Genomic DNA, 27,997 nt, shown 5'->3' with positions numbered 1-27,997 from the left:
TTCTGTTACTGCAAGCATTTTTGATCCCATGGGGTTAGTTTCTCCCTGTATCGTTCCTATTAAAATACTATTGCAGCGGCTATGGGTTCATAAGTTATCATGGGATGAAGAGCTCCCATTTGAAGTAGCCAAAATTTGGGCTAATATAATTGAAAGCCTTCCGCTTTTAAATAATTTGTGCATTCCTCGCCTTATTGTTTGCAAGGCTTATACTAACGTCGATCTCCACATTTTTACAGACTGCCGGCTAAGCCATCTCACCAAGTTCCAGCGGTTAGAGCTTATGCGACAACAATTTTGGGCCAGATGGTCAAAAGAATATATTGTTGAGCTGCAGCAAAGACAAAATGGCGCACCAATCAGTCATCGCTGAAGCTTCACAGCCTGGTTGTGGTGAAGGAAGACAATCTCCCGCCACTTAAATGGAGACTGGGCCGCATAGTAGCTGTCTATCCAGGGTCCGACGGAGTCAACTGAGTCGCAGACATTCGTACCTCAAGCGGAGTCATCAAGGGGTCGTTTAGTAAGATTTGTCCCCTGATTGCGGATTAGTTTTGGGTTTAAAGGAAACCTTTCAACATCCGGGGGCATGTTCGGAACCGCAGTAAAAAGTTTAGTTGCAAGCAATTGTCATTTATATTTTTATAATTTTTAATTTTCTTTTGTGAGGTTGTCATTAATAAACTGTCAGCTACGAAATTTGCATCATAATTCTTTTTATTGTAAAATCTTCCTCCTCACAAACCCAAAGTACACATATCTAAATAAGAAACCGTCCGCTACAAGTAGTAATCATTAAGTTAAAAGTTTGTAAATTTAAATATGTAACTTCTACCACATATTGCGCCAAATCTTTAAAATAATTTCACATCTTATATTTTATTCGAGCCGCTACATAAATCGAAATACAAAAGAAATAATTAAATTAATAAACAAATTATCCAGCAATATTTCCTCTAATTATATCATTAATGAGAACGTCGTTTTCGTGGAACAGCGGGAGGCCTTCAGGCTTGAGGATTGCGTCAGGGGATTTCAAAGTGCTGTTGTATGTTGGGTTCAGAGGATGAAGAGGCCCAATAGCACTGACCGCTGACTTGGCTTCATCGTTGCCCAGCACATGGTGGGTTCCATCACCGGAGCGCAGAATTCTGTTTCTTATCTGAAATATTTTACACTACGCTTAGACTGGGTACGTACGCAGTTTTATTAATAATATTAATAGCGTGTACATATGTGGATCATTATTTGATATCCAAAGATTATTTCTAGATCTTTAACATTTAATTTTCATTAATTTAAATTTCTAATTCATTACCATATCGGGAGAAGCTGTCTTCAAGTCGTAAGCCATGCCAATTCGTTCGAAGAATCTTATTATAGTAGCATTGCAGTTGAAATGCATAGATTCCTCGGCTGCCTTGTAGTCCCACGGGAAGGCGTGGTGGTAATTGTGCCAGCCCTCGCCTAAGCTAATACACGACACAAACCAGGATTCAACCGGCTGGAGTTTCCTAAAATAGTAAATCATCCAGATTATCAGTACTTAGGTTACTCTCTCTCTCTCTCTCTCTCTCTCTCTCTCTCTCATGGACTGCTACTCTCATTCGATTTTGAATGATGGAGCAATTATTATGTGAATTTTTAGAATTATGACTCATACGCAATTAATAAAGCCTCTGAGGTTGGTTTTTTTTGGGCATCACCTCATGATCGGAGGCGTTCGTGTCGAGATCGATGCGACCGGGTTGCGGTACCCCGGTCTCGTACCGGACGGTCGTTGGAGCTTCCGTGCTCACTTCGAATGATTGGATGCCCGACTGATGGCAGCCGCAGGCTCGCTGAGTCCGCTGCTGCCGAACGTCGGTGGTCCCGACATGGTAGTGCGGTGCCTTTACACGGGGGTGGTACGGTCGATGGCACTGTACGGAGTTCCCGTGTGGTGCCACGCCCTGATCCGCGACAACGTCGCGGCGCTGCTACGTCCGCAACGCGCGATTGCAGTCAGGGCGGTTCGCGGATACCGCACCGTCTCTAAGGGCGCCCCGCAGGACCCAGTCGTAGCCGATGTTCCACAAGAGAGGGCCCAGGACCGATCCTTGTGGGACACCGCACTCAACGGGAAAGCGGAACACCGCCCCACCGTGCCCGGCCGGTGCATAGGACCGACCTGTCCTTGAAGTAGGACCCGATCAGCCGACGGAGATACGCAGTCACGCCGTGATATTCCAGCGCCCCCGCGATCATAGACCAGGGCAGGGTGTTGAACGGGTAGGCGATGTTCAGGGACGCCGCCAGTGCAACCCCGCCCTGGCCGACAGCCTCATCAGAGAGGGCGCGCACGCGCATCACCGCGTCAATGGTCGAGCGGCCCTCCCTGAATCCGAACTGCTCCACTGACAGATCGGGATTCACCCCCGTCAGGTGCTGGACGATGCGGGTGGCCATCACCCGCTCGAGCAGTTTTCCCGCCTCGTCCAGCAACACGATGGGACGGTACCCAGCAGGTGAGTCCGCAGGGCGTCCCTCCTTCTTCAGCAGAACAAGCATGCCCGTCTTCCACTGCTTCGGAAACCGTCCCGACTTGATGCAGGCTTCAAAGAGCCGCACGAGCCGGACTCCTATGGCACCGAAGGCCTTATCCCAGACCCGGCCGTGAACACCGTCAGGGCCGGGAGCCGCATCCTTCCTTCGCATCCTCGACACGGCCGCACGAATCTCCTCCTCTGAAATGCTCGGAGGGACCACTTCAGCAGGGGCATCACCACTCCCGTTACCGCGTGGTGGCGCCCCCATGGGAAGGGGCTCAAAGCCCCTCTCCACCCGCGGGAACCCGTGTGTTAACTATACCATAACGAATAAGACGTCCGGTGCATTCATGTTGAGCGATGCACCGGTGTTCGAATCCCGCAGGCGGGTACCAATTTTTCAAATGAAATACGTACTCAACAAATGTTCACGATTGACTTCCACGGTGAAGGAATAACATCGTGTAATAAAAATGAAACCCGCAAAATTATAATTTGCGTAATTACTGGTGGTAGGACCTCTTGTGAGTCCGCGCGGGTGGGTACCACCACCCTGCCTATTTCTGCCGTGAAGCAGTAATGCGTTTCGGTTTGAAGGGTGGGGCAGCCGTCGTTACTATACTTGAGACCTTAGAACTTGTATCTCAAGGTGGGTGGCGCATTTACGTTGTGGATGTCTATGGGCTCCAGTAACCACTTAACATCAGGTGGGCTGTGAGCTCGTCCACCCATCTAAGCAATAAAAAAAAAAATACCAGCTTAATGGTACCATGTTATTGCATTGTTGTCAGAAGTACGTATAAATTCAAAATTACTTATGATGCAACAATAATTAGATAATGGTCTAAAATTGAATTTAAGGGCCTGGCCACAGCTACTGGCGGTGCGTTTTGCGGTGCGTTGCGAGGCGCGGCGGGCGGTGTGACTTGCGGGGGTATGCCACAGCTAGACTAGTTGCGACGGCGGCGGCGTCAGAGGTGCACGTATTTAGAAAGCCCTATCAAATTTCCCTTTCAAAAGTGGCACGATATTACCTTGAAATAAGTGCGTTCTTAGCTGAAGATATTATTCAATTAAGAATAGGCACCCAGTTAGAAAAAGAGAGGACTTGGCGAATTTCACCCTATTTATTAGGTATTCTATTAGGAATATTAGGAATATAAGAACTATCCCGATAAATAGATTATTAATAGATTCAACCTTCAAATCTCAATTTACCATACGTGTTAATTGTTGATAAAGCCTATCCTCTTAAAAATTATTTGATGCGCCCATATAATATATCCACCGGGTAGTTTAAATGCGGAACAAATAATTTTCGACAGAATATTATCCCGGGCAAGTGTCACAATTCAGTACGCGTTTGGTATTCTAACTAATAAATTTCGTATTTTTACGAAAAGTGTAAAGGCAAACAAAAAGCACGCGATATTGATTATAAAGGTTTTGTGCCTTAAAAGAAAGTGATGGAGACAGAGATGCAGCAGTTTGTTTCCCAGTTTGGAGACTCCAATATTCACAATAGCGTACGCAGATCAAGACGGAATAATCGAGCAACGGTTCAAGCATCTAGAATACGAAATCAATTCAAATTTCAAATTTTATTTCAATAATCCTATCCAAGGGTATCTAGGAAACCATTAGTACCAGAAAATTGTTGTTTTATTTCGTCCCACATTTTTTTTTATAACATGCCTATATTTATGATGTGGATGTTTTAACATCCATATTTCTGGTCTACTCAGTATTTCACTAATGAATTGTTCCACATCCATTATATTTTATTAGCTCAACGCGCGGTAAAAACAAAATGATTTGTTTCGGTCGCGCGATGCCTCAATGCGTCCACCGACACCGCCGCGCGCGCCGCTCTGAACTGTGGCCGCCTCCATATTGTCTAGTACATTTGTTTCACTCGCACATGGCGCAGCTCGTCGCCGCCAGATGTCACGCGCCTCTCACCGCGCCTCGCAACGCACCGCAAAACGCACCGCCAGTAGCTGTGGCATACTTCATAGGTTGTCTACCATTTGTTTTCGCCGCTCCCGCTTGCCGCGCCTCACGACGCACCGCAATTCGCACCGCTCTCGGCTGTGGCCAAGGGGTAAAGTTTCCAATCCAATCGTACATACAACATACATAATAATAAACTATATAGAAACACAAATTGTCTAAATATTACCTGTCGTATGGCCTAGTGCCGTACAGGTGCGCCGCACTATTAACCAGCCAAGTTCCATTCAATTGTAAAATGTATCGAGCACAATAGCATACGAGGAATGATGACAACCAGTGCTCATTGAAGAAGTAGATAGATACGAATACTGGTATCAGAAATGCCACCACAAAGTATAAATAGTAATAGTACCTGAAATTAAAAAAAAAAATCGCTGTAGTGTCTCTTAAAATTCCATCATCTGAATTAACGTTGAAAACACTATAAATAGTGATTTCTTTTCACTACTATTTTTCATGAACATTCATGGTGTGGACAAACCGTCCTCGAAGGCGAAATGGAGCCTTTTGACTGAAGAGAGCGCATCACTTGATTTTTAGTCAGGTTGCGTTGGAAACCACACATATAATAATATGTATATATACACTATGTACATTGCGTGCTGGAGTCATGGTCCAGACGGCTGGCTGATCCTTCGGCTGGTCGTAGGACCGTCGAGGCGATTCGCCCGGTCCTTGTGGATTGGGTGAATCGTGACAGAGGACGCCTCACTTTCCGGCTCACGCAGGTGCTCACTGGGCATGGTTGCTTCGGTGAGTTCCTGCACCGGATCACAGCCGAGCTGACGGCAGAGTGCCACCATTGCGGTTGCGACTTGGACACGGCAGAGCATACGCTCGTCGCCTGCCCCGCATGGGAGGGGTGGCGCCGTGTCCTCGTCGCAAAAATAGGAAACGACTTGTCGTTGCCGAGTGTTGTGGCATCGATGCTCGGCGACGACGAGTCGTGGAAGACGATGCTCGACTTCTGCGAGTGCACCATCTCGCAGAAGGAGGCGGCGGGGCGCGTGAGAGACGCGCAAGCCCGCCGCCGCCGGGCGGGGGCCAGGGAGGCGGATCTAGCCCAAGCCCTGGCCCTCTAAGGGTTTCGGGTCCCCTTCACATGTCGGTCTGGGGACCGGCGAAGGGGGCCTAAGAAGATGACGTGCAAGCTGCTCTGCACGCGTTTTACGCAAGAGCATCCGGGTGATGGAAGGCCGGCTATCCTCGACCCACGCTGGTTCTGACCCAGCGGGGTATTCCGTAGGATAACCCATTCTAACCGGCGCCATCTAGGCGGGCTCCGGATAGCCTGCCGACCGAGAGGGCTGGTGGTCGTGGCGCCGACGACCGCCAGTCCGGCGTCCCGAGGGGGAGGGTGATGGGAGAGATGTGCTCCGCACTAAACGCTTCACTTTCCCCCCTTTGCCTTTTCATGGGTTCTGTCTCATGCGAGGTTCGGAGGCGGGTTGTTGAGCGACAGGAGGTTTTAGTCAGTTCGACTCCGACATGCCCCGCCCTTCATCCCCAGGGGAGGGCGGAAGGCCGGCGATTTCCTCCTGATCAAAAAAAAAAAAAACAAAAATGTACATTGCGTCAGTAATGTAATTTTCGAAGTTCTTTTTAAGTGTTATCGTTTTACGTAAAGCAACTCTCATTGTTAACGGGTAATTTTAACACATCCAGAATATGTATTTTTGGTAGGCAGCGGCTTGACTCTGGATCCGGCATTGCTGAAGTCCATGGGCTACGGTAAGCACTCACCATCAGGTGGGCTGTAAGCTCGTCTGCCTGCCCTTGCAATAAAAAAAAACCATCTTCGCAATCTTCATTTTCTCTCTCATTCTGTCTGTCATTCCCTATTGCCTTTCTTACAGTTTTCTCTCACTCACATCTTAACGATCCCTTCTACATCTCTTTTCATACGTTTCATTTTTACCAATCCTAAATTAATATGATTCTTATAATAAATACATCTCGTTTTTACCATCGCACCGACCGCCATCGGAGTAGAGTTCATCCGTACTACCTGGAGCCACTGCGGTCATCCACAGTGCGTTTCCAGAGATCTTTTTTGCCACGTACCATTCGGCAATGGAATGAGCTCCCCTCCACGGTGTTTCCCGAGCGCTATGACATGTCCTTCTTCAAACGAGGCTTGTGGAGAGTATTAAGCGGTAGGCAGCGGCTTGGCTCTGCCCCTGGCATTGCTGAAGTCCATGGGCAACGGTAACCACTCACCATCAGGTGGGCCGTATGCTCGTCTGCATACAAGGGCAATAAAAAAAAAATAAAAAAAAAATCTTTACGGTAGTTGAGTGGACGAGTTAGAACGCTGACTTATTATGTGTTTTATACTTATAGTTATTAAAGTGACATGTGATAAAACGATGCGTAAATAAATTCTAAATCATATTTAATTGATATTCTAAAAATTAGATGCCTTCTACATCAGTCGCATGATCTTGTAATAAAGTTCATTTTATTTTTAAATTTAAATAAAATTGACCTATGGAGATTTGTGTATTTTATTTATTTTTATTGCATAGATGGGTGGACGAGCTCACAGCCCACCTGGTGTTAAGTGGTTACTGGAGCCCATAGACATCTATAACGTAATTGCCGCCACCCACCATGAAATATGAGTTCTTAGGTCTCAGTATAGTTTATATATATACCTAGTCTTGCCATAAATACTGAGACAAAGGAAAAAATATTCTATTGCAAAAAACATTTATTACTTTTACTGTGTGTTCGTTTAATACATAAATATACAACAATTTAAAGTATAAAAAGCTTATTCGAAGTGGTCTCCATTGGCTGCAATACAGTCGTTTAAACGTTGAGGCCAGTTATCAATAGAAGCACGCACTCTTTCCATGGGAAAATTTTTCACTGCCAATCGTACGGATTGTTTTAGGGACTCCAAATTATAAAGTATAAAAAGTATCTTATGTTACTTCTAATACCTCTAAGAATATGTGTACAAAGTTTCATGATGATCGGTTGAGTAGTTTTCGCGTGAAAGCCTAACAAACAAATTTATATTCACATTTATATATTAGTAGGGATTGTAACAGTATTTATGGCCAGACTAAGTATATATAGACTTCGCCGCACATTGTACGGTACCGTAGGTTTCGTGGAGTCGGAGTGGTAGAGCTCGATGGGGTTTACCGGGCATCCATAAACGGATTCCCCAGTGTTAAAAGAAAAGGTCCTACTACCAGCAATTACGCAAATTATAATTTTACGGGTTTGATCTTTATTGTTATTCCTTCACCATGGAAGTCAATCGTGAACATTTGTTAAGTACGTATTTCATTATAAAAATTGGCATGTTTATTTTAGCTGAAATTTTCTACAGCTGATGGTACTTCAGAGAAATGCGATAATGCTTCGTTTTTCTTGAATAGAAACTCTACAGTTGTTGAAACTTCAGGGAAAATTACCGATATGGTACCATTAACAGACAGACAGCGTTCGATTGGTGGAATTAATAGGTGTATTTGATGAAAAAAATTCGGGATGGTTCAAGAAGACTGTGGCTAGGTTTAGTGGTTTTTAATATAAGAAATGACATGCCTTTTTTTTCCTACCTAAGCTGATAGCCTTGACAGGCTATATCAGCGTAGCCTTAACTAGTAGGTGAGCTCACGGGGCTCAAACCTGATGACGTTGCTAACACGAACCCTAGCAAGAGCCGTGCTTCGCAGAATCTACCACCGGATCGGAAACGCGACCCACTGAGAAGATCCAGCGAGAAACTCAGTGGGCTGTGTCTGAGGGTTAATTTACTCGTCGAGCCCTTCGTCGCAAGCGACGGGTTCGACGAGAACGATGACCGGTGCTTGAGGTACCTAAAAGCACCGTTAGTGGATCGGGAGGATCCGAAATGACGTGTTTGGGGCGACGTCGACTGCTTTCCAATCTGTCCGCAGGATCGGGAATGTAGTTACCGGCGGCCACGATAAGAGGGTTCTCGTGTCGTGCCGTTTTATCGAAGTGGCGCATCGACGCCGACTGAAGATACTTACTGATGGACTCTAAGTCCAGGTCGTCATGGAGGTCGACGTTCCTGACGAACCACGGAGCTCCGACGGCTATGCTGCAAGAACGGGATTGAATAACTTGGAATGATTTTAAGTTAGTGCGGGCCGCGTGAGCGAACATTAACTACCCTTGCATAGGTCATGACGGGGCGTATGCAAGTTTTGTAGAGTGTATAACATGCCTTTTTTTTTTTTTTTTGGTCAGGAGGAAATCGCCGGACTTCCGCCCTCCACTGGGGACGGCGGGCGGAGCATGTCGGAGTCGAACCGACTAAAACCTCCTGTCGCTCAACAACTAACGTCCAAACCTCACATGAGACAGAACTCATGAAAAGGCAAAGGGGGGAAAGTGAAGTGTTTAGTGCGGAGCACATCTCTCCCATCACCCTCCCCCTCGGGACGCCGGACTGGCGGTCGTCGGCGCCACGACCACCAGCCCTCTCGGTCGGCAGGCTGTCCGGAGCCCGCCTAGATGGCGCCGGTTAGAGTGAGCTATCCTACGGAATACCCCGCTGGGTCAGAACCAGCGTGGGTCGAGGATAGCCGGCCTTCCATCACCCGGATACTCTTGCGTAAAACGCGTGCAGAGCAGCTTGCACGACGTCTTTTTAGGTCCCCCTCGCCGGTCCCCAGACCGACATGTGAGGGGGACCCGAAACACTTAGAGGGCCAGGGCTTGGGCGAAATCCGCCTCCCTGGCCCCCGCTCGAGTATAACATGCCTACTTACTTCTTTTGGAACATTATCATTTTATCCGCTTGAAGGTCACTCATATCAATTGTTCTTCCTAATTCAATCACATATGGATGTTTTTTCATCATTAGCCATCCGATGTGGCAAAAGAAGAAGCCTCTCTTAGAATTATGAGGATCGGCATCGGTATCGGAGTAGCGGTGGTGGAGACGATGATCGCGAGCCCAAATGAACGTCGAATTCTAAAACAAATTAAATTATTTAAGTCCTTCAAAAATGTCTTCCATAGAAATTAAAAAGTCATTTTTACCTGTCCTGCTATGGTTTGTAGGCAAAGGAGAAAAACTTTGAGAAGCGGTGTTGCTTTGAATGATTTATGAGTGAAGAGTCGATGAGCACCGACTGTAACGCCTGTGCTCCCCGCATACATATATAGGATAGCTGAAACGAACCCAAATTAAAATAAGGAAAAAACCAAAAATATGTCTTATGTATGTAAAATGTTTGCTAGCACTTACTCCAAAGACACGATTTTAGTCCAATATTACCAGTTACCATCAGTCCGACTCCCCACAAGCCAAGTAAATGTAAAATAAGGAATCCGATAGCGTTTTTCCATACAATTTCGTGTTTGTATGAGTAGTCAGTTCCTATATATTTAGAGTTAATCAACAAACTATTCAGTTTTGTAGTGTTATTTAAATTTTCATTTTCGCTAACCGCAGTCATTTTCGTGTTAATGCACCACTGTTTTGCATCAATTCTTATTCGAATACTAAAGTTGAGGATCGAATGCTCATTTATAATAGTTTTTTATTTAAAAAAACATTGCCGTGTCACGATGTTTGACCGGGATGAACTCCAAATACGATTATTAACGAATTTTTTAAAATGTTTTTTGTTCCAGCTTGAGAGATGGAACAGAGGTAGTTAGGTTCTCCATTAATATTCATATTATTATTTGTTGCAACTATATTAATTTTATATGTAGTTATTATAATATGTGAGCTCTATGACTTTCTAACAGTTGACGGCGTAAGTTATCTTGTCAACATGGTGCTTTAGTGTCTGAGTTGGGTAAGTATCTTAGATAAGAAAGCCAGCGCCATGGCGCTGTGTTCAAAGCCTTAATGTTTCTTCATTTATGCTACAATTAGTTAGTGTGTATGATAAATTACAATATCGATGAATGTTTGTCCCCAATGGGTTCCTGTACCGTGCATCTAATTTAATGAAACTTGGTACAGTAATGGTTGGCCCTCCAGGGTAGGTTTCAAGATTTCGATGTTTATTACACAATTAATCAATGTCACAACGTAGTGGAACCAGATTTACTAGTAGTATATACTTATACATTAGTTTCAGTACATCATTACAAATGAGGATGAGGTGGGCAAGCAGCTGGAACGCGTTCTGGCGGCCCGCATCATCCAGCATCCGGTCAGGGTGGGACCCAATCTGTCGGCAGAGCAGTATGGCTTCCGAGAGGGCCGCTCAACGGTAGACGTAATCCTTCGCGTGCGGACCCTCTCGGACCGTCTCCAGGGGTGGGGTGGCTTTGGCGGTGTCGCTCTATATTGCCAATGCGCTTAACACCCTGCCTTGGTCCGTGATAGGGGGGCGCTGGAACGACATGGAGTGCCCCCCTACTTTTACCGGCTGGTGGGTTCTTACTTGGAGGACAGATCGGTCACGTGTACTGGACACCTGGATCCTGCACCGGTTCCCGGTCGTGTGCGGTGTTTCACAGGGGTCGGTGCTCGGCCCCCTTTTGTGGAATATCGGGTATGACTAGGTGCTGAGAGGTGCCCTCCTCCCGGGCCCGCGCTTAATCTGCTACGCAGACGACACGTTGGTCGTGGCCCGGGGGGGGAGTTTTGCTGAGTCTCCCCGTCTTGCTACCGCTAGGGTGGCGCATGTCGTCGACAAAATCAGGAGATTGGGCCTCGACGTGGCGCTCAGTAAATCCGAGGCCATGTGGTTCCACAGGCCCCCGACAGTGCAATCTGTCGATGTCCATATCGTGGTTGGAAGCGTCCGTATCGGGGTCGGGTGCAGTTAAAGTACCTCGGTCTCATTCTGGACAGTCGTTGGACCTTCCGTGCTCACTTTCAGAACCTGGTCCCTCGTTTGTTAGGGGTGGCCGGTGCGTTAAGCCGGCTTCTGCCCAATTCACTCTAACCGGCGCCCTCTAGGCGGGCTTCGGATAGCCTGCCGACCGACAGGGCTGGTGGTCGTGGCGCCGACGACCGCCTGTCCGGCGTCCCGAGGGGGAGGGTGATGGGAGAGATGTGCTCTGCACTAAGCGCTTCGCTTGCCCCCCTTTGCTTTTTCATGAGTTCTGTCTCATACGAGGTTTGGACGTTGGTTGTTGAGCGACAGGAGGTTTTAGTCAGTTCTACTCTGACATGCTCCACCCTCCATCTCCAGTGGAAGGCGGAAGTCCGGGGATTTCCTCCTGACCAAAAAAAAGGTCTCATGCAGGACTTTTTTATTGCCGTGCTGGAGGCGTGGTCTCGCCGCTTGGCGGACCCGTCGGCCGGCCTCCGTACCGTCGAGGCGGTCCGCCCGGTTCTCGCGGACTGGGTGGGCCGCGACCGCGGATGCCTCACCTTCCGGCTGACGCAAATGTTGACCGGCCATGGTTGTTTTGGCCGGTACCTTTTCAAAATAGCCGGAAGGGAACCGACGGCGCAGTGCCACCACTGCGCTGATCGCGACGAGGATGACACAGCGGAACATACATTGGCGCGTTGCTCTGGATTCGACGAGCAACGCGCCGCCCTCGTCGCGGTCATAGGAGAGGACCTCTCGCTGCCGCGCGTCGTGGCTACGATGCTCGGCAGCGACGCGTCCTGGAAGGCGATGCTCGACTTCTGCGAGTCCACCATCTCGCAGAAGGAGGCGGCGGAGCGAGAGAGGGAGAGCTCTTCCCTTTCCGCACCGATCCGTCGCCGTCGAGCCGGGGGCCGGAGGCGGGAATACGCCCGTACGTCCCGGCCCCTGTAGGTAGCGGCCTCCCCCCGGTGAAGGTCAAGGGGCGACCTGAGGGGGTGAGGCCGCGCGGCGCGCTACCAGCACTCTAGCGCGCTGCCGTGGAGTGATTAGAGCGACCGGTCGACGGTGTATCGCGTCCCGACCCGGCAGGCTGGTTCTGGTCCAGCGGGGTATTCCGGGACACCAGCGGCACCGTCTGGGCGGCCCGACGGGCTGCCGTACCGAGACGGCCGACGTTTTAGAGCCTTCGATTCGCCTCGAAGGCTCCGTCGGCTGGGCGTCCTTGGGGTGAGCCGCGCCGTCTGGTTGTAGTGTTGACCGCGGTAGCCCCCCTACCTCATCCGGGTTCTGACCTCGGAGGGGATCGGACGTCGGGTGTAAGAGTGCAGAGGAGTCGTTTAGTGGGTGGGCTCTAAAATCCTTGGGCCCGCGGTCTGCTCACAACACCATGCAGATCGTTGAGTCTCACATACCCCGCGCGCCCCTTTTGCGCGGGGACCTCGTAGGAGGTTCGGCCCTCTACCCGAAAAAAAAAAAAAAAAAAAAAAAAACTTTTTTATTGTGCGTTGACTATAATTATGCTGTTTCACTCCTTGCGGGAGGCTCTAACGTGTACAGTTCTTTAAGTATGATTAAGACAAATATACGTTTTTGCTTCCTGTTTAAGTTGAATTCAAGGAAATAAAAAAAAAATTTGATGGATTAACGCACCTACAGCAGTATAATTTCATTCCTTGCGTTAGGAGACATGTCGATACTCGTGGAATCGTACCCCTCGTGTCTCAAGAGAGGGAGGGTGGGCGGCGCGGGGGCTGCGTGACTCGATTTAATTTAGTGTTGTCCTAGTATCGACGTGATCGAAATCGCGAGCACGTCGAATATTTCAATTCGAAATAAAATATATTTAAAAAAATAAATAATATTTTCAAAAAAACTAACAAACACGCTTTATGTAAGATTCAACTTCAAAAAATAGAAAATAAATTTTAATAAATTTAAATTGAAAATAGTGTAAAATATATTTTATTGCGTTTTTTTTATTCCCCTAACTATTCCCTGGTAGCCTAGGGGGCTATTTCAGCTACGCTCGAACGAGTAGGTGAGCGTGCGGGCTCAACATGAGAGGATTTGCTAACACAAGCCCTAGCAAGAGCAGTGCTCCGTAGAATCTACTACCGGATCGGAATCGCGACACACTGAGAAGATCCGGCGAGAAACTCAGTGGGCTGTGTCTTTTGGTTAGTTCGCTCGTCGAACTCTTCGTCGTAATTGACGAGTTCGACGAGGACGGTGCTTTAGAAGTCTAAAAGCACCTTAAGTTACAAAACAGTTACTAACCTTTATTAGGAAATACGTACTAAGCACACGATGGGCTTAAAGAGCACAATCACGCGAGGTATGACAGCGATCAAACACACGATGCACCGTGGACTCGATCATCCATTTATTGTAAGTCTCAATTTTATAAATAGCAAAGGGTTGCCTCACTCTTCACACTGAATAGCATTCCTGCGTAACAGCAGAAATAGGCGGAGTGGTATAGGCTCACATGATGCTCTATCACCAGTAGTACATTAGAAATGAAATTGTTTTTGAAATATTTTTTAAACACATCTCAGTATGGATGTATGTCAGGGAGCACCAAGAACAGTAGGGCAAGTTCAGTACCCGAGAAGACGCTGAATAAATTATTAATTAAGTTTAAATCTTTTGAGTGTTATAAGGTTTGATTTTATTTTCGTTTCAATTGAATATTTGTTTTGGTTTGACTATTTGTTACTACTGTCTTACTTATATTCTACGCAGATATTTCAGGTCGAAACGGTTAAGCGACCGTATGTGGCAGCGGTATGCTGTCCATTGGTAGGACCTCTTGTGAGTCCGCACCACCACCCTGCCTGTTTCTGCCGTGAAGCAGTAATGCATTTCGGCTTGAAGGGTGGGGCAGCCGTTGTAACTATACTGAGACCTTAGAACTTACATTTCAAGGTGAGTAGCGCATTTACGTTGTTAATGTCTATGGGCTTTAGTAACTACGTAATACCAGGTGGGCTGGGAGCTCGTCCACCCAATTAAGCAATAAAAAAATAAAAATACTCTACAGTTCAGCAGCAATATCCCAGTGTAAATGTCAATTTTGTTAATCGTTTTCAGGTGATGTGAGGTGAAAACCTGGTGGTCCAGTCTGCCGCACACCGCAACTGCGGCTTCAATCCAACTTACAGTTAGTTTCAGCATCAAGGTCGCACTTTGATGCTATAGTGCTCCCCCGACAACGGAATGTATTGACCTGCTTAAGTATTAGTTAGTTACAGTTTTATGATCAGTGCCTCTGAACCGTGGATAAATAAATAAATCATTTCCGTCTTTTTGTCACTATAATTTTCAGACCGAAACTCCGACGAGACTCGTGAATAGTGATCAAACGTTGTGGCAGACCTTCTGGGAAGGAGGCAATGGAACGGGAGAAAGAGTGCTCGTGTTCCTTCTCGGCACCCTGCCGCCGCGAAGTTGGGAAACTGAGGAGGGCATTCAACCCTCCGGACCTTGTGAGAAGGCAATTTCCAAGCAGTGGCAGTCGTCGTCAGACGTTCTGTGGAAGAGCAACTTGATTTGCAGTGTATCACGTTCCGACCCGGTGAGGTGTCCCGGGATAACAGGGGGACCGCCCAGGCGGTCTGACTGCCGTACCGCGGAGACTATAGAGATAGCTTTGCATTTTTCAGTTTCAATTTTATGTTGCAATGTTATATAGTCTATATACCTACTTATCTGAATATTGGTTCAATCAATGTAGGCATAGTAAAAAGTTAACAGAACAACAAAAAACATTCGGGTATTTTCATTTTGTGTAAATAATTTTATTAATTGACTTAGTTGCGGTCTCGGTGAGCAAAAATGTATCTGGGGAATTTTCGATTTTTAATTAGCATAAGACTTTGTTTTCTTTAAAATGAACGGAAAGTACAAATGTGTAATTTATTTTATATAAACTATATCAAGTAATAATTAAGTCATTAAGTTTGTAAATTCAAATATGTAACTTCTTTCACCAATTGCGCCAAGCATTTAAATAACTTCACATCTTATATCATATTATTCGAGGCGTTATACTAATCTAAATACAAAAATAAAATAAAAAACAGAATTAATATGTATATTATCCAGCAATATTTCCTCTTATAACATCACTAATAAATAAAAAATAAATATTTTATTTTATTATTTATTAATCTAAATACATAAATAAAATAAAAAACAGAATATGTAAATTATTCAGCAATATTTCCTCTTATAACATCACTAATGAGAACGTCGTTTTCGTGGAACAACGGGAGGCCTTCAGGTTTGAGGATTGCGTCAGGGGATTTTAATGTGCTGTTGTATGTTGGGTTCAGAGGATGAAGAGGACCGATAGCGCTGACCGCTGACTTGGCTTTGTCGTTGCCCAGCACATAGTGGGTTCCATCACCGGAGCGCAGAATTCTGTTTCTTATCTGGAATATTTTGCATTACGCTTAGACTGGATACGTACGTAGTTTTATTAATAATATTAATAGCGTGTACATATGTGGATAATTAATTATTTAAGATCCATACTTTATTCCTAGATCTTTAACATTTCATTAATTTAAATTTCTAATTCATTACCATATCGGGAGAAGCTGTCTTCAAGTCGTAAGCCAAGCCAATTCGTTCGAAGAATCTTATTATAGTAGCGTTGCAGTTGAAATGCATAGATTCCTCGGCTGCCTTGTAGTCCCACGGGAAGGCGTGGTGGTAATTGTGCCAGCCCTCGCCTAAGCTAATACACGACACAAACCAGGATTCAACCGGCTGGAGTTTCCTAAAATATTAAGTCATTCAAATAAATATTAAGCAATTGCAGTGCGCTCTATCGTATGTGATAACTTCACTAAAGACAGTGTCTGCAGGACTGTTGTGCTCATAGGCACTCTCTCTCTTTCATCGACTGTTGCTGTAATGGGATCTTGAATGATGGAGCAATTATTATGTTAATCTTTAAAACTATTCTAACTAAAACACATTTCATAAAACCCCTGGCGTAGGTTAGGGTATGTAATAAAAAAACACACTTAATATAAATCCAGTTAGATTAAATATTATTTCATTTTAAGAGAATTCGTAGCCAGTTCAAAATTATTTTGCGTATGTTTCAAGTTCATTAAGAGACCAGCTCGATTTTAATTGAATTAGATAGTGGGATGAGTTTGAGGCCAACACAACTCACCCGTGTGGGTTAGCAATACCAATTAAATGGTACCATATTATTGTATTGTTATCAGAAGAACATATTAATTCAAAATTACAAAATGATTCAGAAATAATTAGATAATGGTCGAAAATTGAATTTAAAGTTTCCAATCCAATCAATCGTACATACAACATACATATTAATAAACAATATAGAAACAAATTGTGTAAATATTACCTATCGTATGGCCTAGTGCCGTACATATGAGCCGCACTATTGACCAGCCAAGTTAAATTCAATTGTAATATATATCGAGCACAGTAACATACGAGGAATGATGACAACCAGTGCTCGTTGAAGAAGTAGATAGGTACGAATACCGGTATCAGAAATGCTACCATGAAGTATAAATAGTAATAGTACCTGAAATAAATAAAAAAGCCATGTAGTGTTATCTTAAAATTTCATCCTTTGAATTAACATTGACAACCACTATCAATAGGTCTTTAGTGGTTTTTGTTCAATATTCTTTTTCATAACCATTCATGGTGTGAGCAGACCGTTCTTGAAAGGGAAATAGAACCTCGCAACAGAAGAGACTGAGCATCACTTGATTTTGGTCACGTTACATTGACTGGTGGTAGGACCTCTTGTGAGTCCGCACGGGTAGGTACTACCACCCCGCCTATTTTCTGCCGTGAAGCAGTAATGCGTTTCGGTTTGAAGGGTGGGGCAGCCGTTGTAACTATACTGTGAACTTATATCTCAAGGTGGGTGGCGCATTTACGTCGTAGATGTCTATGGTCTCCAGTAACCACTTAACACCAGGTGGGCTGTGAGCTCGTCCACCCACCCATCTAAGCAATAAAATAAAATAAAGGCACACATTTAAACATGTCGGAGAAACCACTATATTAACACCGTCGTCAGACATCATAGGGGCGAATAGGGTGATCGAGCTAAGAGAAATATTAAGTACACCAATCACGTTTGTTGTCTTAGAACAATTTAGAAATCTTCTCTTGACGCTAGCAAACGAAAACGAATGACAGTTCATAGGACGGAGGCACCGCTCTTCAAGAAGGCTGGTTGGTAAGTGTATAATGACGTCTATGCGCCTCCATCGGCTTGGCTCTGTTGTAGCACGAACTTAGCCGAGTTCCGACAAGATCGCGATCGTGCTGCCACCTATCGGGAATCGTGATGCGTTTCGTTTAGCTACCAAACTATGACCGTCTCCGAAATATATATAGTTATATACCTATATGATATACAGTCAAAACCGTTTACTGCGACATCGTTTAGAACAACATGCCGGTTATAATAACCTAGAACAAAGGTCCCGGCTGAATGCCATATGACTGCCTTATTAAAAACATTGCTTTATACGACATTGCTTATAACGACATACCTCATAAAACGACCACATTTAACTAATATTTCGGAGAATTAGATCTGTTAGAACGACCGGCTAAGCTGTATTGTAAACAATTTGAATAGGTATCCACATCTGTCTTCAATGGCTATTAAAATCAGGAAAGAAAACAATAGGATTTAGTTTAGTGTAGGGTCTTTTCTAATTCTTAGAAACAAAACACGTGCATGCAATAGAGTCAAAGTCCGCTTCTTCATATCTGGTGACGCAGGTGAGCGTCACCTTAAACGTGAGCTGATGAGCTGAAAGGGAGCACATGAACTCTGCGGAGAATGAGCGGACACGAAAGGGTAGGTAGGAAAACGGGACTTACTTGGAGGCTGATGCTGGCACTATCACGGTCGTAGTGGTGTTCCTCTGCGATGGGTGGCACATACACCTTTTCACCGGTTCACACTCAACCTTTTACTTAGTATATACGAAAGGCGCGCGCGCACAATTTACTCAATATCGAACGAGCGTATCTCCGCGTGCCGTCATGTACCGCACTGTTATGAGAGGTGCGGGGTGCGTACGGGCGACGGCACCCGAGTTGAGCCGAACATTTACAAACGTCGCGCTGTCGCGCGAACATCCTGGGGCGGCCGGGGCTGAACTTCTTCATGTGCTGAATCCAGCGGCAACCTGGCTAACTTGAACACAGGTCTCCGCAGACTTCCATGCTTCGTGTCCAAATCCACGACTCTGATCACTCCATCCTTGCCGGGTAACGTGCGGATAATCCTTCCAAGTTTCCATTGCAGCGGGGGCTGATTGTCCTCTTTGATGAGGACGAGCTCTCCAACTTGAGGAGGTGAGGATGTGGAAAGCCATTTGGAGCGGGTTTGGAGGGTATGGAGATAGGATTTGGTCCACAGAGTCCAAAAACGCTGAGAGAGAGCTTGGATGAGCTGAAAACGCTTAAGAGCTGATAATGGCCTATCATCAAAAGATGGCTCAGGGAGAGCGGCGAGTGGACGGCCAATAAGAAAGTGGCCAGCTGTTAGTGGCTCAAAATCGGAGGGATCTGACGAAAGTGGACAGAGAGGTCTGGAATTAAGTACTGCCTCGACTCGAGTTAAAAGTGTGGAAAATTCTTCAAACGTGAGGTGCTGTTCACCTATAACATGATAAAGTAACTTCTTAGTGCTCTTGACCGCAATTTCGTGAAGGCCCCCGAACCAGGGTCCCGTGGGCGGTTGGAGCAGCCAAGTTATGTGCTGATTAGCGAGCCTATGCGTGATTGTGTCATTATTTTGCGCGAGAAAATCTTGTACCTCAATGAGATGATTCTTAGCTCCTACATAATTTGTGCCACAGTCAGAACGGACAAGAGCAGGAGTACCGCGACGCGATACAAACCGTTGCATTGCAGCAAGAAACGCTTCAGTGCTGAGTGACGAAACGAGTTCCAAGTGAACCGCCTTGGTAGATAAGCAAACAAAGATACAAAAGTATGCCTTCATGAGTTTGGCGTTACGTAAAGTACTAGATTTAATGAGAAACGGGCCAGCAAAATCTGTAGAGACCTGACTAAATACTGGCTGGGGTGTGACCCTGTCTGCGGGCAAATCAGCCATCAACGGAGCTCTGGCCTGAGCGCGATATCGGAAACATCTAATGCATTTGTACACGCGATGCCTGATGACACGACGTGCTGAGAGTATCCAGAACTGCTGACGGAGGATAGCGTGTAATGTGTCAGCCCCGGGATGACAGTTTATTCTGTGATAGTGGTCTACGATGAGATCAACTAGTGGGCTAGAGCTGGGCAGAACGAGAGGATGCTGAGCATCGTATCTTATTGGCGCATGAGTGAGGCGACCACCAACTCTCAAGAGATCATCTTTCATCAAGGGTGAAAGACGCTGAAGTCGAACGGTACAAATCTTGCCTGCCTGAAGACGGTAAATATCTTCCGCAAACTCATTGTGTTGAACAGAGCGAACCCAGAATAACAGAGCATCTCTACGTTCTCCAACTGTCAAGGGACCAGAGCACCTATCAGTTGAGTTGTGTCTACAATTGAAAATAAAGCGTTTTATGCAAGCTGTCACTCCAACGAGCTTGTCGAGAGAACTGAATCGAGTAAGCAAGTCAAGGTCGAGGTCAGGAACTGCTATATGAGCTGGTACTTTCTTGGGCTTCAGACCTGGTAATGCATGGTGGCCTAGAGCAGGAGGCATTTTGGGCCAGGTGTCAGGAGGCTCCTTCAGCCAGCTAGGAGACCACCAAAGACCATGAGCTGATAGTGACTGGGCAGATATTCCCCTGCTCGCACAGTCTGCAGGGTTCAGGTTTGTAGGAACATGTTTCCATGTGGAGGTGATTGGATTGGATGTTATCTTGGCAACCCTGTTAGCTTCAAAGACCTGAAGTCTATGAGGAGGTGTGTTTAGCCATGCTAGGACAATGGTACTGTCTGACCAGCATATGTGTTGCTTTATGGTAATATGGGACAACAATTGAGTCGAGACACGTATCATAAGCTGTGTTAAGAGACTTGCAGCAGATAACTCCATCTTGGGGATGGTAAGACGATTTTTAACGGGTGCGACTCGTGATTTAGCAATTACGAGGTATACGTTGACACATCTGTGCTCATCGAGTTCATGGAGATAAATAACGGCAGCAAAACCTGCCTCTGAGGCGTCTGCGAACCCGTGAAGCGAGTAAGTAGACTTAAGTTTGTTTGTACAAATAAGGCGAGGCAAACGAAGGGTTGACAATTGGGGCAGATCCTGTGATATGCGGTTCCATTCTGTCTGCACTTCAACAGGGGTGTGTTCGTCCCATTCTAACTTTAGAAGCCACAGCTTCTGTAGGAGAAGCTTTGCGCGGAAGATAACAGGAGTAACCCAACCGTTAGGGTCATAAAGAGAGGCGACTGTGCTGAGGATTGAGCGTTTGGTAATTTGTTTTATTGAGGGGAGAGAAATACGATAAGTTAACTCATCCGATTGAGGAATCCACTGTATACCTAATACTTTTATGGAGTTGGAGTCTGGGCTAATGGCAAAGTCCTTGGGCATGTCACACTGATCATCGGGAAATCTTTCAAGAAGCTGAGGGCAGTTTGAGGTCCATTTACTGAGCTGAAAACCACCTAAGGCTAGTAAGTTAATCAAGTCGTTTTGGAGAGCTTGAGCCTTTACTACAGAATCGTGACCAGTGAGAATATCATCGACGAATATGGACTTGCGCAGCACTTGAGCAGCTGCAGGATAGCGATGACCTTCATCATCCGCTAATTGGATTAAAGTGCGTATAGCATGATATGGGCTTGATCGTAACCCGTATGTAACAGTGTTTAAGGCATATGTAAGGAGGGGCTGATCTGGCGAAGAGCGCCAGAGAATGAGCTGGTAACGCCTCTGATCGGGATGTATGAGTATGTTTCTGAACATCATACAAATGTCAGTGCTGAAAACTACGGGATGAGTTCTAAACGACAAGATAATATCGACAATGTCCTGTTGAAGAGCTGGACCAGTGTGTAAACAATCATTTAGGCTGACACCATTTGAGCTTTTACAGCTACCATCAAAAACAGTGCGTAGCTTGTCTGATCCCGACTTGAAGATGCCATGATGAGGGATATAGAAGTGAGGCTTATGAGCAAAAGTACTCGGGTGGCATGGGGACATGTGACCCAGCTTCTGATAATCTGCCATGAAATCAATGTATTTCACACGGAGATATGGGTCAGCTTGTAACTTCTTTTCAAGATTAAGAAACCTACGCAATGCTATGGCATGGGTACTTCCTAGCTCAGGCATATTATGTAAAAAGGGCAAAGTTACCGTATATTGACCTGAGGGTTTACGAGTAGTGGTAGTGTGGAATATTTCTTCACACTGATCTTGCAAAGGGGTAGTTTCAACATGAAGTTGGGGCTCTTCAGATTCCCAGAACTTCTCAAGGCTCTTGCGAATGTCATGTGTAGATACCTCGAGTTCTGGTTGTGCGCTGACAATGTGAGCCGATTCAGTTTTGCTTACAAGAGCAGTATACAAATCGTGTATGGGTCCTAACAATGTAAAATCAAATATCGTGCCGAAGGCTATTGGCCTGCCGGGCCCCAATGAGACTTTAGTCCCATCTAAAACCTGTCCGAGGATATCCGAGCCTAACAACAGATCAATTGGAGCTGGTGTATGGTATCCTTGATCAGCTAAGGGGATCGTTGACTGGTCTACCATATGTGATATATTCTGTACCTTCCCTAGAGGCAGATAACCGGTAACATGTTTTAAAATATGAGCTGTAGCCGTTATCGTAGGTGTTTCGCTATGAGTGGGTCGACATACAATTTTTATTGATGCCTTGGAGTACTGTGTGTGCTGATTTCCCACTCCCGAAATTTGTAATGAAGTATTCTTTAGTGGTAGTTGTAAAGTTCGAGCCATGCGCTGAGTAATTAATGTTACCATACTGCCACAATCCAATAGGGCTCGTGCTCTTTGAAATTGACCATGAACATCTGCTATTTCTAAGGTGACAGTAGGCAATAATATGGGTGTATTAGGGTTGTGGTTTTCATGTTGTGCTGAAGTTATGGTTTGTGTTGATACCGTGGGACGAGTGTGTGTTGTATGGGTGTGCATGAGCTGAGCGTATTTCTCTTCCCGGTCGTGTTCGGTGATGGTAGATAGTCATTGGTTCCGGCGTGGTGATCGCGATTGATGTAGCGAAGAACCATGAGTTTGATACTCTTGGGGTGAGACTGGCCTATTTGCCTCTTTATACAACCAGGGCAAATGTGGTGAAGCCACTTGTGGTGTGTGCGATGAGCTCGGCATATGCGTGGTCGCATGTGACGAGCGTGCCTGAGGACAATGAATAGGGCGCTGCCTAGGCTGCTCCCGTAAATTCAGGGGAAGGAGATGTATTGTGCAGATGACTGTGTTGGAGAGGATGCGCCATGGCGGTGAAGTGAGGTGTGATGATTAGCACTTCCACATTCCTTACACACACCCGTGGTTTTGCACTCGTTTTCATAGTGCGGTCCTAGACAGCATTGACAACGCTCGCGGGCTCTAATAAAGTCCCATCTACCCTGTATTGGCTGATCATTGTAGCGAGTACACGTAATTAGTTTGTGCCCTTTTGTATTGCAATATGGACAATATAAATTATTATTTTGGGAGAGCTGGGTAGGATGAGCTGAGTTAATTTGCCATGGTGGGGCAGTAGTTCGGGGTAGATACTCTGGGCGGGAATTATTTGGGGTAAAGGGCCGACGCTGTTGATATTGTGTTTGTCGTGAAACTTGAAGGGGCTGAGAAGTGGGAGACTGCCTACGAGAAAAACCAGATTTTTGAGAAGGTTGATTGTATTGGGAGTATGTTGTATTAGACCATTCAGTCTCATTACAGCGCGCGTGTTCTTCTAAAAAGGAGATTAAATTTTTTAAAGTGGGTAAAGACTGACGCGACCCATGTCTACGCTCGAAGAGAGTGCGGAGCTCACCTTTGAGTTTTCGCACCACTATCGAGACAAAGATATAATCGCAGTCTTTCATGGGCAGATCTAGAGTACTAAGGGCTGATTGCGCGGAAATCAAAGGTGTCAAAAAGAGTGTGCGGATATTAGAGCGTGAATGTATATTTGGGAGGCTCATTATGATGTCCACAAACCTATCAATCAGCACGCGGCGATTCTCGTAGCGCCTGGTTAAAATGTCCAAGGCAACGGAGAAATTCTCATTAGTAATTTTGAGATGAGACACCATACCAAGCGCTTCGCCCGATAGGCATGAAAACAAATAATGGAGTTTGACAGAATCTGAGAGAGTGAGCATATCATCCGTGAGACTTTTAAAAATTGTGATAAATGAAGGCCAATCTTCGACCTTTGAGCTGAACTTGGGGAGGGCAATTTTAGGCAGAACAGTCGTCAGTGTACTAGAAGTTGAGGGTTGAGAGCTGGGTGAGGAAGCAGGCTTCGAGTTTATTTTTTCCCACGCTACTAAGATATCATGGTAGTCAGCAATCGAGGTCTCATAATTTTTTGTGTACATTTTTTCCTGCTCCTCTGAGAGATCCTCGTCATCGAGGATCTCATAATATACATCTTCTAGTTTAGATTTATTGGTATCCAATCTAGGCAAGCGAGCAGACAAATCGGCCATGTCATATTTTATTCTGTCCCCAGCCAGTATGGACAAGGCAATTTCCTTTAATAATGTTATGAATTTTGTTGCTTCTCGAAAAATAGCTGCCTGAGATTTCGACGGCATTGATAACAATATATGGACTTAACTAAACAAAGATGAAGAGAAAAAAAAAACAAGAAAAAAAAGTGTGTTCTAAAAATAAAAAAAAATTATAATAAAGAAAACAAAATGGGGCACCCTGTATACTGAACCTACCCTGTGTAATGATAATGTAAATGAAAACATTTTTTTTTTCTTTCAAAAACCTTTTGACCTACTGTTCTACACCGAACTATGGCAAAAATCAAAGTTACAGTTGACTTACTGTTGTGAACTGTACTGTGGCGCGCAAGCACCTAAATATCGTAAGAATTGTAAGTACCTACAAGTATGTAATTACAATAAAAGTTGAAGTATAATGAAATGACACAAATCACGATACGCTTTGACAACAAATGAAAAAAAAATCATCAATGTTCCACACTTTTAAAAATTAAACTAATGTACTAATGAGGTCTATATGATTAGAAATATATTTAAATAGGTATAACATTCATTCTATGAGCCGAGACGATAAGTTCCTACTTGTTTACGTTCTTCGTTTTAACTTTTAATAACAACTTTTTATTGTTGTGGGTAAAATGGAATGAAGTGATTGTATAATGGGCAGACAATTTATATACTTTTGCCGTGTTAGTAATTATTATAAACAACGAAATGAAGATATTATTTACTATGAGTTAAATAATAGGCAGATTATAACCGATTGAAACCTACAAAAGGGCCAATTTTTTTTTTTTTGAGCCGTTTGTATATCAAAATTTGGGTGGGTCTATGGAGGGCAATGGATTGTATCCAAAGGATTTAGGGTTCAAAGCTCGAAGGACCAAAAAATGGTGACGCAGGTGAGCGTCACCTTAAACGTGAGCTGATGAGCTGAAAGGGAGCACATGAACTCTGCGGAGAATGAGCGGACACGAAAGGGTAGGTAGGAAAACGGGACTTACTTGGAGGCTGATGCTGGCACTATCACGGTCGTAGTGGTGTTCCTCTGCGATGGGTGGCACATACACCTTTTCACCGGTTCACACTCAACCTTTTACTTAGTATATACGAAAGGCGCGCGCGCACAATTTACTCAATATCGAACGAGCGTATCTCCGCGTGCCGTCATGTACCGCACTGTTATGAGAGGTGCGGGGTGCGTACGGGCGACGGCACCCGAGTTGAGCCGAACATTTACAAACGTCGCGCTGTCGCGCGAACATCCTGGGGCGGCCGGGGCTGAACTTCTTCATGTGCTGAATCCAGCGGCAACCTGGCTAACTTGAACACAGGTCTCCGCAGACTTCCATGCTTCGTGTCCAAATCCACGACTCTGATCACTCCATCCTTGCCGGGTAACGTGCGGATAATCCTTCCAAGTTTCCATTGCAGCGGGGGCTGATTGTCCTCTTTGATGAGGACGAGCTCTCCAACTTGAGGAGGTGAGGATGTGGAAAGCCATTTGGAGCGGGTTTGGAGGGTATGGAGATAGGATTTGGTCCACAGAGTCCAAAAACGCTGAGAGAGAGCTTGGATGAGCTGAAAACGCTTAAGAGCTGATAATGGCCTATCATCAAAAGATGGCTCAGGGAGAGCGGTGAGTGGACGGCCAATAAGAAAGTGGCCAGCTGTTAGTGGCTCAAAATCGGAGGGATCTGACGAAAGTGGACAGAGAGGTCTGGAATTAAGTACTGCCTCGACTCGAGTTAAAAGTGTGGAAAATTCTTCAAACGTGAGGTGCTGTTCACCTATAACATGCGTATATGCGTAGATAACGAGCGTATCTCCGCGTGCCGTCATGTACCGCACTGTTATGAGAGGTGCGGGGTGCGTACGGGCGACGGCACCCGAGTTGAGCCGAACATTTACAAACGTCGCGCTGTCGCGCGAACAATATCTATTCAGTTAGTTTGTTACTTATCTATACACAAGACGCACCAAAACTTTGTGGAGTTATTCGTGATACTTTCAAAATGTCGCAAAGAAAAAGAAAACACATTAATATTGAAGAAAAATCGCGTATTATGTAAATTTATTTTTCCAATAATTCCCTATCGATTTGTTTGTACTTGCACGATACACATTAAACATCACCGGTTGTTACGACTATCGGTTTTTACGACTGAATATGAGCAGTCCCTTCGATGTCGTTATAACAGATTTTGACTGTATATATTGTGTCAGTAATGTGATTTTCAAAGTTCTTTTTAAGTATTATCGTGTTATGTAAAGCAACCCTTTCTGTTAACGGGCACTATTTTAGTACATCCTGTATATGGTCAACTGTAATATTGCTGGATAACTTCAGTTCTATAATAATTCTACAAACTCTCGAATCCATTTTGACAATAAAATTACTCATCTATATATATAAAAATGAATTGCTGTTCGTTAGTCTCGCTAAAACTCGAAAACGGCTGGACCGATTTGGCTAATTTTGGTCTTGAATTATTCGTGGAAGTCCAGGGAAAGTTTAAAAGGTAGCTATGAAGTATACGAAAATGCTCGGAATTCAATAAAAATAACAATTTTGTTTTTCCTTTGATGAGTCCCCCGTCGGACGGATTCCTTTTGTTTTTTTTTAAGTTTATTTTATACGAAGGTTTAGGTTTAAGCACTACGAAGTCTGCCGGGTCAGCTAGTCTAATATAATATCTAATATAATCTTTTCAAATTTATCATTAACCCGATTCTTATAGGACTTAACGATAGTTGATTGGACGAGTTAGAACGCTGACATAGTATGTGTTTTTGTAGTAATAATTATTAAAGTGATATAATATATTAAAATGATGCGTAAATAAAGTATAAATCCTATTTAGCTGATATTCTACAAATCAGAATGCGTTTCCATTATTACATTATTACACGATCAATAGATGATACTGTAATAATGTACAAATTACATAAAAAGTTCGTTTTGACCTATGGATATTTGTATATTTATATTCTATGCGTTCCTGGCAGGTTTATTTTGAGCGGAAATTTTGTAAAGTTGATGGTACTTCAGAAAAAGTTACGGATACTCTACCAATAACCATTAAGTTGGATTACTTGTTATTATTAAAATATAACAACCCGACTTACTTTTTCTGGAACATTATCATTTTATCCGCTTGAAGGTCACTCATATCGATTCTTCTTCCCAATTCAATAACATATGGATGTTTTTTCATCATTAGCCATCCAATGTGGCAAAAGAAGAAGCCTCTCTTAGAATTATGTGGGTCGGCATCGGTATCGGAGTAGCGGTGGTGGAGACGATGATCGCGAACCCAAATGAACGTCGAATTCTAAAACAAATTAAATTATTTAAGCCCTTTAAAAATGTCTTCGTTAGAAATTAAAAAGTCAATTTTACCTGTCCTGCTATGGTTTGTAGGCAAAGGAGAAAAACTTTGAGAAGCGGTGTTGCTTTGAATGATTTATGAGTGAAGAGTCGATGAGCACCGACTGTAACGCCTGTGCTCCCTGCATACATATGTAGGATAGCTGAAACGAACCCAAATTAAAATAAGGAAAAAACCAAAAATATTTCTTATGTATGTAAAATGTTTGGTAGCACTTACTCCAAAGACACGATTTTAATCCAATATTACCAGTTAACATCAGTCCGACTCCCCACAAGCAAAGTAAATGTAAAATAAGGTAGCCAATAGCGTTTTTCCATACAATTTCATGTTTGTATGAGTAGTCAGTTCCTATATATTTAGAGTTGATCAACAAACTATTCAGTTTTGTAGTGTTATTTAAATTTCCATTTTCACTAACCGCAGTCATTTTTGTGTCAATGGACAATGGTTCTTGGATTAATTCTTATTCGAATACGGAAGTTCAGGATTGAATGCCCAAATATTTATTATATAACATTTATAATCTTTATGTATATTCTATATCTAT

The 27,997-nt window shown here is 44.5% G+C and overlaps 2 protein-coding genes and 1 long non-coding RNA gene across 3 annotated transcripts; 1 reads left to right on the top strand and 2 right to left on the bottom strand.

The window, feature by feature from the left end:
• The first annotated feature begins 672 nt into the window (after window positions 1–672).
• On the top strand, window positions 673–15,477 carry LOC110385937 (uncharacterized). Its single transcript, XR_002431190.3, has 4 exons — window positions 673–806; window positions 998–1,192; window positions 14,420–14,569; window positions 14,655–15,477. It is a non-coding gene; the product is annotated as an uncharacterized LOC110385937 (long non-coding RNA).
• LOC101739553 (acyl-CoA desaturase-like) lies at window positions 830–10,015 on the bottom strand. The gene is made up of 6 exons (NM_001309545.1): window positions 9,787–10,015; window positions 9,579–9,709; window positions 9,305–9,510; window positions 4,711–4,896; window positions 1,319–1,514; window positions 830–1,162 (listed from the first exon to the last, which is right to left on the bottom strand). Exons 1-6 carry the CDS (start codon window positions 9,995–9,997, stop codon window positions 938–940), a joined length of 1,155 nt encoding a protein of 384 aa, NP_001296474.1. The 5' UTR covers window positions 9,998–10,015; the 3' UTR covers window positions 830–937.
• Window positions 15,472–27,900, bottom strand: LOC101739422 (stearoyl-CoA desaturase 5-like). The gene is given in 8 exon segments (NM_001309595.1): window positions 15,472–15,762; window positions 15,917–16,112; window positions 16,719–16,904; window positions 27,185–27,390; window positions 27,459–27,589; window positions 27,667–27,688; window positions 27,691–27,696; window positions 27,698–27,900. Coding segments are annotated over 8 exon segments (1,152 nt in total). The 5' UTR covers window positions 27,878–27,900; the 3' UTR covers window positions 15,472–15,537.
• Window positions 27,901–27,997: the final 97 nt, after the last annotated feature.

Source organism: Bombyx mori, chromosome 6 (genome assembly GCF_030269925.1).
Source record: "Bombyx mori chromosome 6, ASM3026992v2".
Lineage (NCBI taxonomy): Eukaryota > Metazoa > Arthropoda > Insecta > Lepidoptera > Bombycidae > Bombyx > Bombyx mori.
This window is presented reverse-complemented; position numbering and strand designations above follow the sequence as displayed.

What these genes read in the sequence shown, in the direction of transcription:
- LOC101739553 (NM_001309545.1), bottom strand. Translation starts at nt 9,997, where the DNA reads ATGACTGCGGTTAGCGAAAATGAAAATTTAAATAACACTACAAAACTG. An exon ending in ACTAAAATCGTGTCTTTGGA is followed by an intron (nt 9,710 to 9,786) that starts GTAAGTGCTAGC and finishes GGTTCGTTTCAG; the next exon opens with CTATCCTATATATGTATGCG. An exon ending in AGACAGCTTCTCCCGATATG is followed by an intron (nt 1,163 to 1,318) that starts GTAATGAATTAG and finishes AAAATATTTCAG; the next exon opens with ATAAGAAACAGAATTCTGCG.